This window comes from Musa acuminata, chromosome BXJ1-3 (genome assembly GCF_036884655.1).
Source record: "Musa acuminata AAA Group cultivar baxijiao chromosome BXJ1-3, Cavendish_Baxijiao_AAA, whole genome shotgun sequence".
NCBI classification, from domain to species: domain Eukaryota; kingdom Viridiplantae; phylum Streptophyta; class Magnoliopsida; order Zingiberales; family Musaceae; genus Musa; species Musa acuminata.
In genome coordinates this window covers 7,818,875-7,834,942 of record NC_088329.1, presented here as the reverse complement: position 1 = coordinate 7,834,942, position 16,068 = coordinate 7,818,875, and the positions used below count along the sequence as shown (strand labels likewise).

At 34.7% G+C, this 16,068-nt stretch overlaps 1 protein-coding gene across 1 annotated transcript; it reads right to left on the bottom strand.

The window, feature by feature from the left end:
• Positions 1-187: 187 nt before the first annotated feature.
• Positions 188-10,702, bottom strand: LOC135620058 (enhancer of mRNA-decapping protein 4-like). Its single transcript, XM_065122660.1, has 12 exons — positions 9,797-10,702; positions 8,196-8,245; positions 7,959-8,115; positions 7,569-7,787; positions 6,437-6,565; positions 4,715-6,289; positions 2,110-2,457; positions 1,910-2,029; positions 1,436-1,606; positions 1,148-1,309; positions 852-977; positions 188-721 (listed from the first exon to the last, which is right to left on the bottom strand). Exons 1-12 carry the CDS (start codon positions 10,568-10,570, stop codon positions 413-415), a joined length of 4,140 nt encoding a protein of 1,379 aa, XP_064978732.1. The 5' UTR covers positions 10,571-10,702; the 3' UTR covers positions 188-412.
• Between the last annotated feature and the right edge of the window lie 5,366 nt (positions 10,703-16,068).

Below are 16,068 nucleotides of genomic sequence, written 5' to 3'. Positions count from 1 at the left end.
CTAGCATGTTATGTCTCTATTCTCTCTGTAAATAAGTTAATAATTAATTGACCAGGCTTTCTTATGTAATGTAGATATGTTAACAACTTACCAGGAATTATTTTTTTCTCATTTGATGCTTGTATTATCCAATAAAAACTTCACAATAACAAGAGATAGTCGATTAAACAAAACCAAAGGAGAATGATTATCACAATAAAACCCACATAAGAATTGAACTCGAAGTACCTGATCAAACATCTAGAATTACAATTGTTCAATCAAAACCTAATAAAGAAGCAGAAGAAACACAGCCATTCAGGAATCATTCCTAATTTACATAACTCTTAATGGGATTTCCAGTCTCCCTCTTCTCTCTAACATCAACTCGTTTTGTTCTATACACATGCTCTGCTGCCCAACCACGAGTCGATCACTTGCAGGTCATAAGCACAGAATTTATCACATGCATCAATAGGCGTATGTTGGTTGTTTCAGAGGCAGCGGTCGTCGGAAGCGCTCTTTGGTGGCCCAACATGCTATAGACTTGCTCAAAGATTGGCCTTACGTGCATCGTGATCATGGGGTCGGTCGGGTTGATTGCTACGGCAACATCAGTCATCCAGCCAACTTTTCTTGATGTTTCGTTATTCAAGTCGCATGCAAGTTGCTGCAGAAGTGCCAGGAGGACGCCTTGACTCAAGGGAAGCGGCACCGTAGAGCAAATTGCCCGCAGATCAACCTGCAAAATGATGCTAATTAGTATAAACAAAGAAAGGGGTAAATAAATGAAATAGCTGAGACAGAAAACACTGAAAGGTGAAACATGACCGAATTATCGCCATGGCTACTTTTCATACAGATACGGGTACCTGTGTACACAGCCAAGACACAATGGAGACATCACTTCTTTGAAGTGCCATTGTGAATGCTTCCTCATACTTCCGCTCCGATATTAATCTTGAGAGCTCCTTTGTTGGATCTACAGGTGCCCCAACCTGCTCGACAGAAAAGACATGCTGTGAATGAGCATGAAGTAACATTGAGTCGACCATGCCTCCATGGAAACAAAATGATCCAAGGAAAACAGCAGATCAGGAAAATCCATGACAATAAAATAGGCATCTTAAGATGAGAGAATCTGAAAAGCCTGGAATTCATGATTTACAATCTCAGGAAGGCCAGGTGTCGAGCCATTTGATTGCTGCATAGCAAGAGGGCTCAGTGCCTTTGTGTTTCCTGCAGCAACAAGAGCCAAAAGCTTGCGCTGGCCATCAATCAATTCAGTGGTGAGATTTTGGGTGATTGATGAAGCAGAGTTGATTGCTTCCTGCACATAATAACAAATAATTTACTGCTAAGAAAATTGTTTTCTTTGTAGACAGGCAGATATAACAACTAAGCTGAAAATGCAACCATATCAGAAGAATAAACCTAAATATTGTAAAGTGCTTACCCTCAAAGTAAGTGCTAATGGAGTATTTGCCGCCTCAAGCTGCTGCTGAGCAGAAGCAGTGTGTTCACTCATTCCTTTCTGGAATGCATTTTCCACTTGCTCAAACATCACTTTACAAGAGTTATCAAATGCTGGAACCACTGATGATTCCAAACAAGATCTCAGGGAATCCTGCACATTGAGATAGCAGGATCAAATTTTCAACCATAAATAACTTTGGATTCTGCTAATTGAAAACATTTGCAACAAATGCCTGGAGGGAGGAAAAAAATCAGAACCAAGAAAAATAACAAATAAAACAAATCCCATCAGTATAACATATTTTGTGCCGTCCGACATCAGCATACAAGAACCACATTCTTGTTATTGAAAAATACCCACTTATGAACAACTGTTTGTTCATAATAAAGGTTACTAGTCTGATGCAAATATCAGATGTCAACCAGAACATCATTTCTTGCTAAGCTTGCATACCTGAAGAACTTGCTTCCCAGTAGTTTGGAACTGCGTTTGGATTTGTCTTGCAACTGCAGTTTCAAGTTTAGAACTCATAGATTTCTCTAGCTGGTTCACTGTCTTATCACCAACTCCTCTCTGAGAATGAAGAAACATGAGATATTGGATAAATGCATCAGATTTTAGACAAAATAATCACCATGTAGTTAAAATATAACCTGAAATGACTCTGCGATAGTTGTAGAAATAACAGGCGTAATTGCACGAGCTACAGTGGACCCTATCGCAGACAGTTCTTTCTTTAGTGCCTTTTCTAAAATGGTTGGCAAGTCCTTATTCACATAGTTGGTTATTAGATTTGTCATCTGCTGCATACGCTCCTTCTCAAACTTCTCATGTTTTGCATTTTCTTCTTGGATGCGGGCCCACAAAGCATCTGCATTGGCCTTGATGATCTTCTCCATGCTCCTACTTAACATAGTCTCCACCCTTTTACCTTCTTTTGCTACTGGTGCAGCCACCATCACACCCATCTGCTTTTGCATTTCCTTTTGCATACTCATAATCTGCAAATAATCCACAAGTTGAGACTGCAAAATATATTAAAATAACTGCATATGTGAAATATATGAATGGCAAAAACCTAATCTATAAGTCTGTCTCTTAATGGAAATGGCATATATTTTTAGGTTTAAGAAAATTTGACAATTACAAATCAGTTGAAAGAGAAACTTTGCTAGTGTAACTAGTTCAACATCAGAAGCATGCATGAGATTTCAGTTAATTGTCTAAGTACACACTTCACCTACAAGATGGAACCATAGGCTTAAAGAAAGCACTGCCTCTAGAATTGACCAATGAGAACCATGTAGTCAAGCACACATTGCCACTGAACTTGTATCATGATTATTAATTTTCGGGCATTTCCAACCCACAATCAGCTAAACATAATATAACAAAGGATCTCTTGAAGTACTATTAACAAAGATGTCAGGGTCATGTCTTCCTGAGCGTTTCACATCATGTGTACTTCAAGGTTATCTGTTTCGCCCAGATCGATATGAAACAGGTAATATGGAACATTCACTGTACACAGACCACCTCCATTTTGGGTGGGCAGTCTGGCCCACTAGAAAATTTAAAAAAAAAGGAAAAAATCTTCAATTAGGGCTTGTGAATGCAAACCCTCTTCTGCATACACAGAATTATTCTCGAGCCACTTCCATCCAACGCATCTACCTCCCCGCAGCTGCTGCTCACCACCGACTATCTCCCTGCCACTGTCGTTCGCCACAGCCACTTTCTGTTTCTTCCTCTTCTTCCTACACAGCCTCCTCTTGTTCCTTCCTCCTCCTTTCTCCTCTTTCTTCACCACCTCCTCTTCTTCCTTCCTCTTCCTCTTTTCTCCTCTTCCTCCACGCCTTCCTCTTCTTCTTCTTCGTCTTCAAGACACAGATATGTAACGGTGTACCGTTTGTTGGTAAACTGGTACCAACAGATACGTATAGATCCAGCTAGTGCACAATACAGGTCCACTACAACCGATGTTTGTTGGTGTACTTAATTCTTCACTATCTCAACCTACCAATAAAAACGTGAGCTGTAGTAGCAGTATCACATATACTGCTTACATGATTCTCGATAGAACATTATATTAGTAAAATAAAATGTTTAACAAAGGAGAAAAACCTGCCGTAGGCATATGTTTATACAAGCACTGATTTCTTATAGCACCTTAAAAAAGGTGTTGAATTCTTAAACATGTGATGATCAGTGAAAATATCCTTAGACCAATGAAAACAGTTACCTAGCATGTGGCAATCAACCTATGTGTTATAAACACAATGCATGTTGGCAATAGATGCTAACTCATATGAAAAGGACAATACCTTTAAAATGAAAGTAGATAATACCCTATGGTTGTGCACTACCTACAAATGACAGGGACACTAGAATGTAAAATCTCAAGACTGAGGGGCCAAGCATCATGGTGGTACTAGATACCATGCACTTGGTACTTTGCCAGTATATATATATATATATATATATATATTATGGCAAGTATATTAATCACAGGATCAGGTCACTTTCAAGGGCTGCATTGTAATTCATATTATAAATGGAGAGGATTGGTCGGATCAGCTAACTCGAGTTGCTGGACGGGCACTTTCACTTAAACAATAGCTTAAAATTCAAAAATAAAAATAACTAAAACAGAAATCAAATGAGATTACTCCTTCCTCGATTTAATTCCTGACAGCAACATGATTTTGCAGAATTTGCTGGTGAGGATCTAGTGGGTCACAAAGGAGAGGCATGTCCAGGGAAGGCATCATCAGCATTGATACCCCAACAAATCCTCAATGAAGAGGATCAAAATGAGGATCCTTATAGGAATAGATCAATCCAAATTAAGCCAATCCCCCAGCCATGAACAGCATTGATACGCCCAACAAATCCTCAACAAAGAGGATCAAAATGAGGATCCTTGTAGGAATCAATCAATCCGAATAAAGCCAATCCAGCACAGTGAACGTCCCTTGACCTTGGATTTCCCAAATTGGCCAATACCAATCTGGTCAATTCAGGAGTGATCTTAACATTTCTAACATAACACAAACAGTAACAGACAAACAAACTATTAATGTTAAATAGCAAGCAGGAACTCCTAAATTGGCCAAAGACAATCTGTCAATTCAGGACTGCTCTTAACAATCTTGACATAACATACAGTATTAGACAGATGAATTTTTAATGATCTATAGCAACAGTAACAGACAGATTTTAATAAGAAAATATGTTGAAGACAAATGAAATTTTCACCTGGTTCAGCATTTCCCGCATAGCAGGCATTTGAGGGAAAGTAGCATCAGCTGAAGGGACATTTGCACTGCTACCTGGTTCATTCAAAGTATCAGTAGAATTGAAAGGGCTTGAGGAAGGTGATGAAGGGCTTAACATTTGGTGTTTATTTTCTTTCTGTTTCTTCCCTTTGTCAGCTGCAAGAGATTGAGATGCTGCAGTAACAGCAGATCCTGTCACCTCTTCTGTTGTATTTTTTGTGTCATCAGGAACTTCCTCAACAGTACTTGGCAGATGTTTCTTTGACCCAGGAATAGCAGTGTCCTCACCTGGGTGACTTTCTTCCTCGAATGAATTTTCTGTTAAGATAGAACACTCATTGTCCACCTCAAAGTCAGCCAATGAAGTCTCAGGGGATATCTCCTTGTTCTCATCAGGATAATCTGGAGGCACTTTCTGAGAATCAAGTTCCTGCTGACCTGATCTACCCTCACCCACTACTTTTACTTCCAGATCAGAACCGTCGATGTTGTCACCAGTGGTGATATTTTGAAGCTTAACATCCTCAATTATTCTTTGATTGGCTCGGCTGCCTTCTGAAGAAGGTATAGCACCCGATAAAATTTCTGCAGGAGTTATTAAATGAGTTGAGTTGCCACCAAGTTTAAACATCATCCGAGGATTAGATAACTTGGAGAGATCACTGTGTCCTGCTTTAGATTCCTCCTTCGGTGTAGTCTCTTTTGTCATAGGAACATCAAATGTGCTTGGAACAACAGAATCCACTTTTCTGTCATCGGAATACTCAGAAAATGACCGATCAGTTTCACAGCCACCAAGTGATGGTGCTTCCTCAATTTTCTCAGGGCTCTTCGGGGCAGGTAATGTTCCTGCAAAGTCCACATTTAAGGGAACAGAAGATGGTGCAACCTGCAATGCATCAGCATCTGCTTTCATAAGTGGAGGAGCGCTAGGCTGAACTTCAAAACTTGAGGCAGACAATTCATTAGTCCTGGTGGCCTCAGAAGAAACTGAAGCGACAGCATGTGAAGTTGCAGATGCACCGTCGAGGCTGCTATCAGTAAGTCCACAAGATGGCTCTGGGACACCTGCTCCTTCCAAACTAGGTGTATCAAAAACACGAGATAAAGGATCCTTTACCAACCCAACATTAGTGGTTGGTGGTGGTAGACATTGAATTAAATCCAATGCATATTGTTGGATAGCCTGTGTCTGTACACAGTAGATTTGAACCACCTGTTCTCCATCAGGAAGAAAATCATGTGTTGCAGTAAGACTCAAAATAGGCATTGCAACAGTAAAGTCTGCTATATAGTCCATGTGCGTAGAAGCAGGATATGGACCATAGTCAACATGCACAGCATAAATAGCATTCTTCTTTGCATTTGCAATAACAATAAGGCTTGCTTGAGGCAAAACAACTATTTGATTGAAAAATGCCTCTTCAGTTCGATGCTCCAAAGAACTTTTTAACTCCAAGGTCTGAGTACAATGCCATGATTCAGAATCGCTAGGCAATAGCCAACCTTCTTCAGTAGCAGAAGCCCAAATTTTCACTTCTCGACTCAAAGGTCCCTGCAAGAGAAGATTACATGGTTCAAAATGCCACTAAAGGCAGCACGGCTATATAAAGAAAGGATGTTAATTTTTCATGGAGGGTGGAATATGCATGCAAAAGACTATCTGCTGTAATAAGCACCACAAGGCAATAAAGGTACATACTGCTGTAATGAGATTGATATGATCAGGGCGGTGGGGTGATGTCATAAATGCCACTGAGTTAACAGGATGACCATCATGTGGCTTGAACATGGCAAGGGGCACCATTTTACGATCATCCCAGATTCTAACCTATAACAGAATCAGAAAACCAAATCATGAAACAAACCATAACAAAAAAACAACTAAATATTATGCAAGTAATGTAACAACTCATGCTTCTCCTTGTTGTAGATACCAAAAAGAACCAACCACTCACAAGGTTGACTACAGTCTAGAAATATGTCTCTCGTGAAGAAATAATAAAATTTCACAATTGAGCAAATAAAAGAAAATGCTAATAAATAAGAATGTCATTTTTTGTGTGTTGCTTACATCAGAATAGGAAGGAAATGTACAAAGGATTTGCTGTCCTTTTTACATCTTATGATCAGACCATGAAGCCAATGTGCTGGGCGAAGTATTTGAATCCTGATGTTTTACTGAACCTTTTTCTTTCCTCTACACAGGCATGCAGCACATACAATAGCAAAAACTATCGAAAGAGATATCATAAAAGTTACTGAGCCAAATATTCGTTAACCTCTACATTGAATCATCAATATGGAAAAACTAAAAATAGCTGGACATCCATATCCAAGAGCAACAGAAAGATGAGATACTAAAGCTCCAACAAAACTTACTGACATTGAACAAAACTAAATTATAAGCAAATGACTGCTGCAAGGACATAGTGTCTAACCGAATATATGCCATCAGTTATAAAATTCTAAAAGATTTGGCACAATTGAATATGAACACGAGAAAGAGGCTCTTCAAAATGACACACTGCAAACTCTAACTGGCTGATTCTCTTCTGAACTAAAGAGATCTATTATCGCATTTATAATCTTTCTTTTTCACATGCATCTCATGCAAGTCCGTCGCCTGTTTAGAATTAAAACAATTCATTGCAAATTTGGCAAGGATATATGTAGGTTTATCACCAGTAATACATTTTTCCGCAAAATATTTATGTAATAATAAGCAGTCATGCGACCAACACCAAGAATTTTAACTGCAGACCTTTACATTCACCCCATTAAATTGAAATAATTTTCAATCATTAAACAGTTAAACAGGGATAAGTACAAACCGTTCCATCCTTTGATCCCGACACTAGGCGAGTGACCATCCATTGAGATATAGACAAATCCGTCACTTCTCCATCATGTTTACCAATAATTTGCACTCCATCAATCAGCTTCTCAACATGACATTTAATAGGTTCCTCAGCCAAAAATTCCTTTCCTCTTCCAACTTTGTTAATGTCAATTTTCAGTACCCAATATCCAATTCCAACAAACAAAATTTCCTGGAAAGATTGAACTATAAGCTTCATAAAATATCACCAACAAACCACATTTTAGGTCTATGAGCAGCAGCAAAAGATGCATCCTTATATCAATAAATTAGAGGGCAATAGAAATGAAGTTTGCAATCAGTTAGCCCAAGAGCTCATGCATACTCAAAAAGATTACTTTACTTGTTTGTGAGAGTGCCAACAAATTCGTGGATGACATGACTCCCCCTCTCCTACAATCTGAACAGCCATTACTATTTTTCCTGTTATCTGTGGTTTATTTTCTGTATCAGGCCCCTCATCAATCTTCCAGACAAATACCCTTCCATCAATGCTTGCACTGCAATGGACAAAATGAGTAGGATGTCAAAGCAAATTGATTAAAAAAATAGAAGTAAAATCAAATAGTAGCAGAAGTACCTGGCCAATAAGTGCACATCTTCAGCAAAGAAAGCCATGTCAGTGACCCTCTAGAGTATAGGCAAGTAACATCAGTCCAGAAAGCCGAAAAAATAAAATAAAAGTTGCAATATAAATAGCTTCCAAAGTGTAGCAGGAAGAAAGGAACATTTCAGCCATTACATAATTGCGAACCAAGTGGAAAGAAAAAATCTGTAGCAGTTTAACCATACATAACAAAAATAACATAGAAATTGTACTTTGACATCAGCAGATTAAAAAGTATATATTTCATACATCCTAGATCTGATTAAATAGGATGAATTGAGACAGAATTTGGTAAATAAGTAATTATCTTAAATATGTCAACCACACTTGTTTCATCAGTGGGTAAATGCCAAAAGGTTTATGCAAAAGAAAAATGAGACTTTGATATGACAACTGGAACAAAAACAAACTATCATACTCATGAATGAGGAATCTGGTGAATCTTAATCTACATGAGCTTAGAGCCGAATATGTTTCTTTCATTTCTGTTACTGTAATATGGCCTTGTTCAAGTTTTCCACTGACAAAGTAGAATTTGCATATAGCAAAAGATGCAAAACATAGAAGACCCATGAATTAAGGAAGCTACGAAATGATCAGAAATCAATATAGCATTTGTTAAGTTCCACAAGACCAAATCCATGAGACCTCCTGGATCCTATAGTTCAATGGACCCCAACGATTAAGCATCTGCACTAACTCGAAGTTCAACTCTACCAAATCTAAGTACACCTCCAAAGGAATCAATAACATTGTCATATGTATTGTAAACTTACTCAAACCATGAGCAACACCAATTCATAAACTGAACTGTTTCTTTCTAAAGCATGTTCAACAACTGGAAATTTTTCAGGAATTCAATTGGTGTTCTTTCAATTGTTAATTGATCAATGATAGAATGTATTTTCCTAAAAAAAACTCAGAAAGAGTCAATCAAGCTGCCATCAAGCACAATAATAGCAACATCCATATCGATGATCATGCTCCACTAAGATGAAGATCAAAGCCCATATACATATTATTCTTTTGGCTCAAGTTTCAAGGACCAGGGTATGGTATATTGAGATAACTAGATCTATTAGTCACAGGAAAATTATAAGAGAATAACAAAAAAAGATTTTCCACTTAATGTAATGCAGAAATGAGTTTTACTTAGCAGCGAAAACAAACTTATGATATAAATCTAAAATGGTTAACAAATTAAGTTCTATGTATATCAGCAACCTTTTAGTCATTTTGAAATTACAGGTAACCAGTAGTTAAGAGTAACATTATTATCATCAGTATCAATAAAGTGCTATACATCTTGATGCTACGTAACATCAAAAAAGTTTATAATCAGAGTATTAAACAAATAGTAAACAATAATTCACCCAATCCCATATGGCAGGAAAATCTTAAAATCCATAGGAAGGAACTCCAGTCACATAATTCACAACAATAAATCCTACAACCTGAGATTTTATCTTGATATAGTAAAAGACAAACCAATTCATCACACTTTTGAGGTCAAACAAATTCATCAATCAAACACAGAAGATGTACAAATTGAACTTTAGTTTTCGAAGATCAACCTGAGAATGCCCCTTGAGCAATGATCTCAGAGCTGTGTTGATATTGAGCACCCTGATAGCACCAAGCTTAAGACCATAGCAAATGTAGTTCCGGTTGACAGCGATCTGGCGGCCCAAAACAAGCCCTGGGTCCGAGATGTACTTGGTAATCGGCGTGACCTCAAGCTGTGGCGGCTGTGTCTCTCCTGGCAGCCTCAAATCCACATCATAGACTGTCCGTTCACCGGCACCAAGAAGCCGCCCCCTTGGCAACTTGTTGCTCGGCATCCTCACCGGAGCTGACTGGACCAGAGCTGCAGGCGGGGCCGACGGGATGGGGTGAAGCATGGCAGTGGCGGCAGTGGAAGGAGCCAGGAACTCCGATGGCGCGGATGAAGGGGGCGGCATCGAGACGGCGGATTCGAGTTGAGCGGGAGGATTCAGGAGCGCCATGAGGCGAGCGCCGGGATTGGTGTTGGGGCTAGGACTAGGGTTAGGGCTGGGATTGGGACTGGGGGGGTGGGAAGAGGCGACAGCGGGGGGGTAGATGGCCGGGGGCCGGTGGAGTTGCTCCTGCGGGTAGTGGAGGAAAGGGTGATGGTGGAATGGCGGGGTGGCCGGGGGATAGGAGAAGGCGCCGGGGAGCGGCGGCGTGGGGTACGATGACGGCGGCGCGGGGTAGGCGGAAGGAGGAGAGAAAGGCGGCCGGGGGGCGGCGCCGGGGTTTGGAGGCTTGAAGAGAGCCTGTGTGTCGTAGTTCCCGGAGGTGTTGGGGCTCCCGGCGGGGGATGCCATCGTCGGCGTCGGAGGTGGGCGCTAGGGTTTCAAGAAGGGGTTTCGTCTATCGTGCGCCGATGTGGGCGAGCCGCGTAGGGTTAAAGGGGGGAGATCTCAACTAGGAGAGTACAGATTGGAGAAGACGAGGGGTCAAAAGGCAAGAAATTTGTTCATGGCACTCTTTTATTCTAAGACGAATTTTCACCAAAAAAAAAAAACTTATTTAATATTATTTTTTTCCCCTTGAAACATTCTTATTTTAAAAAAATGTTCAAATAGTTTTTTTATGAGTTATTTTACTCATTTAACATTGAAAAGTTAAGTCTAAAATGATTTATATTAATTTAATATATATATATATATTTTTTTTTTTTTGGTTAAGGAAACTTGCAATTGACTGCAATAGTGTATGGAGCTACGGTCATAGTCTTAATGTTGCTAGTGATGAAGAAGCAAAAAAACTTCTCTTTTATTATTTATCATCTTTTTCTTATGTATAGTCTTCTTTCTTCCATAAGTGAAATGTTACTGTTCTTCCTTGTTCTTTGTAATTTTTTTTCTTTTTGAATTAAAAACATAAAAAATCTCATGTAAGTATACTATTGTCTTGATTATTGTTCGATCATTTAATAATTATTTAGAGAAGATAATATATATATATATATATATAAAAGATTTTCATAAATAGTATAGTATTTAAAGCATCTTCTTTTGTTTGATATTTATTGTTAAATATGTGAGCTTGTCAAGAAACCCATAAGCTAAAAACAATAAGCTTGTCAAAAAACAATGCATATATCTTTGTTATTGTTTATTATTTTTTATCAAAAAATAATGTACCACATATTAGTAAAAAATTGTTTGATGACCAAATTTTTACCACTAACTAGAATGTCAAATGTAGAAAAGCCATTGCATTAGTGCATGATATATTTTGGAAGAATAAAAAATATATTTAAAAATTAAACAATAGCACATTGTGTGGGATCTAAATAATTCTAAAAAATATTTAAAATAAAAAACATTGACATATATCCCTCTAGATTCAATTTAAAAGGTATATTAAAGCTTTTAGGGCATTTTAAAATGTCTTGAGACGATGCATCCCATATTAGTAAAATTTATTTAATGATCAATTTTTTGTTTAGGACCTAATTAGAAGGTCAAATATAAAAAAAAAAGGCATGAGTGCATAACATTTTTGAGGAAATTTTAAAAATATTAAAAAAAAAAAAAGAAGCACACTATGTCGAGCTTAAATAATTCTAAAAAATATCAAAAAAATTTATAAAATAGAAAAACATCGACATATGTCCATCTAAGTCCAATTCAAATGCATCTTATAACTTTTAGGATATTTTGATACTATTTTGTGATTTTAGCCAAAAATACTGCTATCACATATTAGTAAAACTTTTTTTATAGTCAAATTTTTACTAGGTGTTTAGAACGTAATTAAAAAGTCAAATGTCAAAAAATAATGCATTACTGCTTGATATTTTTAAAAAATTTAAAAATTATTTAAAAATTATAAAATGACACACTGTGTAGGACTTGAATAATCATAAAAAAAAAATTAAAAATTCTTTAAAATAAAAAATATTGACATATGTCCATTCGGATCATATTAAAATATATAAAAAAAACATTCAGGGTATTTTAAAAAGTGTTACTATGTGATATACTATTTTTGGATTTGAAGCCAGTGCATGGCATATTAGTAAGAATTTTTTATGGTCGAATTTTTACTAGGTGTGTGGGATATAATTAGATTGTCAAATGTCAAAAAACTTACATGCATAATATTTTATAAGAAATTAAAAATTTTGGAAAATAAAAAATAGCACAATGTATATGGGCTGAATAATTCTAAAAAATATCAAATAATTTTTCTAAAATAGAAAAACACTAACATATGCCCATCTAGATCAAATTCAAAGATATGTTTAAAATTTTAAGACATTTTGATAAGTCCTTTACGATACATTATTTTTCAATTTTGATCAAAAATAGGGCATCGCATATAAGAAAATATTTTTAGAGGGTCAAATTATTGCATGAGTGCATGATATTTTTAGTGGATTACGACTGTATTAAAAGCTCGAATGACAAAAATTATTGTATTAGTGCATGATATTTTTATGAAAAATTAGGAAAAAAAAAGTTAGAATATTAGAAAATGACATACTCTATGAAGCTAAAAAATTTTAAAATATAAAAAATTTATTAAAATGGAAAAACATTGACATATGTCCATTTGAATCAAATTTCAAGATATCTCTAAATTTTTAGGACATTTTGACAAGTATTGTTATGTGATGCACCACTTTTTAGATTTTGGCCAAAATCAATGCATCACATATAAAAAATATTTTCTGAGAGCCAAATTTTTATCAAGCATTCGGGACCTAATTAGAAGCTCAAATATTAAAAGACATTATATGAGTGCATGCCATTTTTGCTAAAAATAAAAAAATTAAAAAAATGACATTCTATGTTGGAATTAAAAATTTTCGAAAAATATATAAAATTTTATAAAATAGAAAAAAAAATGGCATATGTTCATCCAGGTCCCATTAAAAGGTATCCTAAAACTTTCAAGATATTTTGATAAGTCTTGGTATGTGATGCACTGTTTTTGGATTTTAGCTAAAAATAATGCTTCACATATTAGTAATTTTTTTAATAGTCAAATTTTTATCAGTTGTTTAGTACCTAATTAGATGGCCAAATGTTAACATACTTATATGAGTGTCTAATATTTTTGTGAAATTTTAAGAATTTTTTGGAAAATTAAAAATGACATGATGTGTAATAGATGAAAAATTCTGACAAATATTGAAAAAAACCTCTAAAATGAAAAATCACTGGCATATACCCATCCGAAGTATTATCTAAATTTTAAAATATTTTTTTAAATCCTAATATGTGATGCATTGTTTTTTGGTTTTGGCCAAGAATAGTAGGAAATATTTTCTGATGCCCTGACTTTTATGAAGTGTTTGTGACTTAAGAATAATGTTACATGTCAAAAGATATTGCACGAATGTATTATATTTTGCTAGAAATGAAAAAAAGCCAATGTGTTATTACCCATTTTAGTGTTGCATTACTCCATGGATTACAAGAAATATTGTTTTCTTTCTAATCATCTCATTATAGGGAGGTTCCTATTTCTGATGAAGTGTTTTTAGTTTTGCATGATACTGATAGGCAAATAGCTCAAGTTTTGAGACTCTTTTCAAAGACTTAAAGTATCAATTTTATTATAATGAAGACGATGATAGTAGTGATGTCTTTAAAAGTGAATTAGCTAAAGAAAGAATACAAGAAAAGGTTGAAGGTGATAAAAATCTAATATTTATAATGCATTAGATGTTGTTGGTGAGCAGGTTCCTTTAAGTGAGGATATGCGTGATAATGTTAGATAAGTGCTTGTTGAATAATGTTATAGCCAAGATAATGATGTGTTGTTAAATACACCAATTTCTTTCACTGAAGATAATAATTATTCCTACAATGATCATTTTGTTGGTTAGGTATGGTATTTGAATGATTTGATAAAGTTATTTTCTTATATTTATTTGATATATATTATTTTATAACTCAAATGATATCTTTGTACAAGTTTTTCGAGATAAAATTTAATTTCAAAAAGTCTTGAAATACTATGTCATCCAAAAAATTTTAAGATTAAAAATATTGCAATCATAAGTTATAAGATAAAAGTAAAATATAAAGTTTTTGATTGTCAATGGATGATTGTAATTGACCAAGATTGAATAGGGATTATAAGAACTGTAATAGTTCTTTCATTGCTGATCAAATCAAACATCAAGTTATGTCAAGTATTAATTATAGTTTATACTTGAAAGATGATTATTGTTGATATTCAAAAAAAATATTGTTTCATATAAGAAGATTTATCTTGCACGAAAGATTACTCTTAATAAGGTTTGTGGTGATTTTGATCGATCGATATAATTCTATTTTTAAGGGAGTTAAAATTGCACGAGACTCATGTTTAAATAGTAATTTCATTAAAAAAATATTTTTTTTAAAAAATTAGATTTTCAAAGCTTGTCTTAAAAGTTTTAGATCATATATGTGACTTTTTTTTGATATTGTTGTTGCACGTCTTTTAGATAAATATCCTAATATAACTATTGATGGTTATAATAGATTATTTCCAATTGCATTTGGTGTGATAAAAATTGAGTATAGGTATTCATGGGAGTGGTTTTTTTTGCATCAATTGAGAATATATATATTTTGGGATGCAAAAATTTGATTATTATCGGTGATCAAAATCAGAAATTATTTCAATTGTGAAAGAGATATTCGTAAGAGCATATCATAGTTATTATATTGTTTATCTATCTAAGTATCTTAAGAACGACTTACGAGATAAAGGAATTATAAAGTTATTTTAGGCTATTATTAGATCTCTTATTATGTACAGAATGTATGTAAAAATTGAGAGAAAATCATAAAAAAAATTATTTAAATATCTAAAATTGAGAAGGAAAATTAGGTTTTTATATTTTTTCATAACTATTGTTACACAATACTCACTACAAATGTATTAAAAAGAATGAACTTATTACTAAGGATGTTCATAACTTATCTATTACCTTTATGATTGAAATAACTAGTAGGAAGGTTACTGAATGGTTCTACCTCCATCGTGAAATAACTAATAATTTAATATCAACTATGACAAATATCATTGAGGATTAACGTACCAAAACAAAAGACAAGGACAAGGATCAATACTACAATGTCCTTATACTAAAATATAAGCGTAGACATCCTTTAAGATAGTTATAGTAGATTTGGAGAAAAAAAATTATTTATGTCAATGTTTTAATATTTTAAAAATTTTATATTCTCATGCTAATCCATGTTTTTTTGTGAAGTATTTTATAATGGTAATTTTTTTTTTTACGAGCAACAAACAATATTTCATATGATGAGAATTTAATTATATCGTATTACCTTATGGTATAAACTAATAGAAGAAAGAAAGCAAGAATTAAATTAGCATATATTGGCAAAAAAAAATTCAAGGCGCCAGCAATTTGAATATAATTATTGATAATGTAAATTCTCACCTATATCATCAGCTAGCTCGAGGGCATTGATATTTAGATAGTTTTGGTTATCTATTTTTTAGAGACTTATATATTTATAATTTAATATATTCGAACTATTTGGTTGTCTCTCTTTTAAGTAAGTTACATTAGAATTATATGTTTAAGTAAATTCTCTGGTTTACAAGTTCAAACAATTCAAAGATATCCTAAACAATTTTAAAAAACAAAAAAACATTATCATATGTTTAACAAACTCAAAAATTAGAAAATAACATGTTGCTAAAGAGATGAACATTTAAAACATTTTGGAAAATGCTACTATGCCATACACTGTTTTTGGATTTTGGCCAAAAATAGTATCTCATATAAGAAAATAGTTTTTGATGCCAAATTTTTATCATATGTTTGCGACCTAATTAG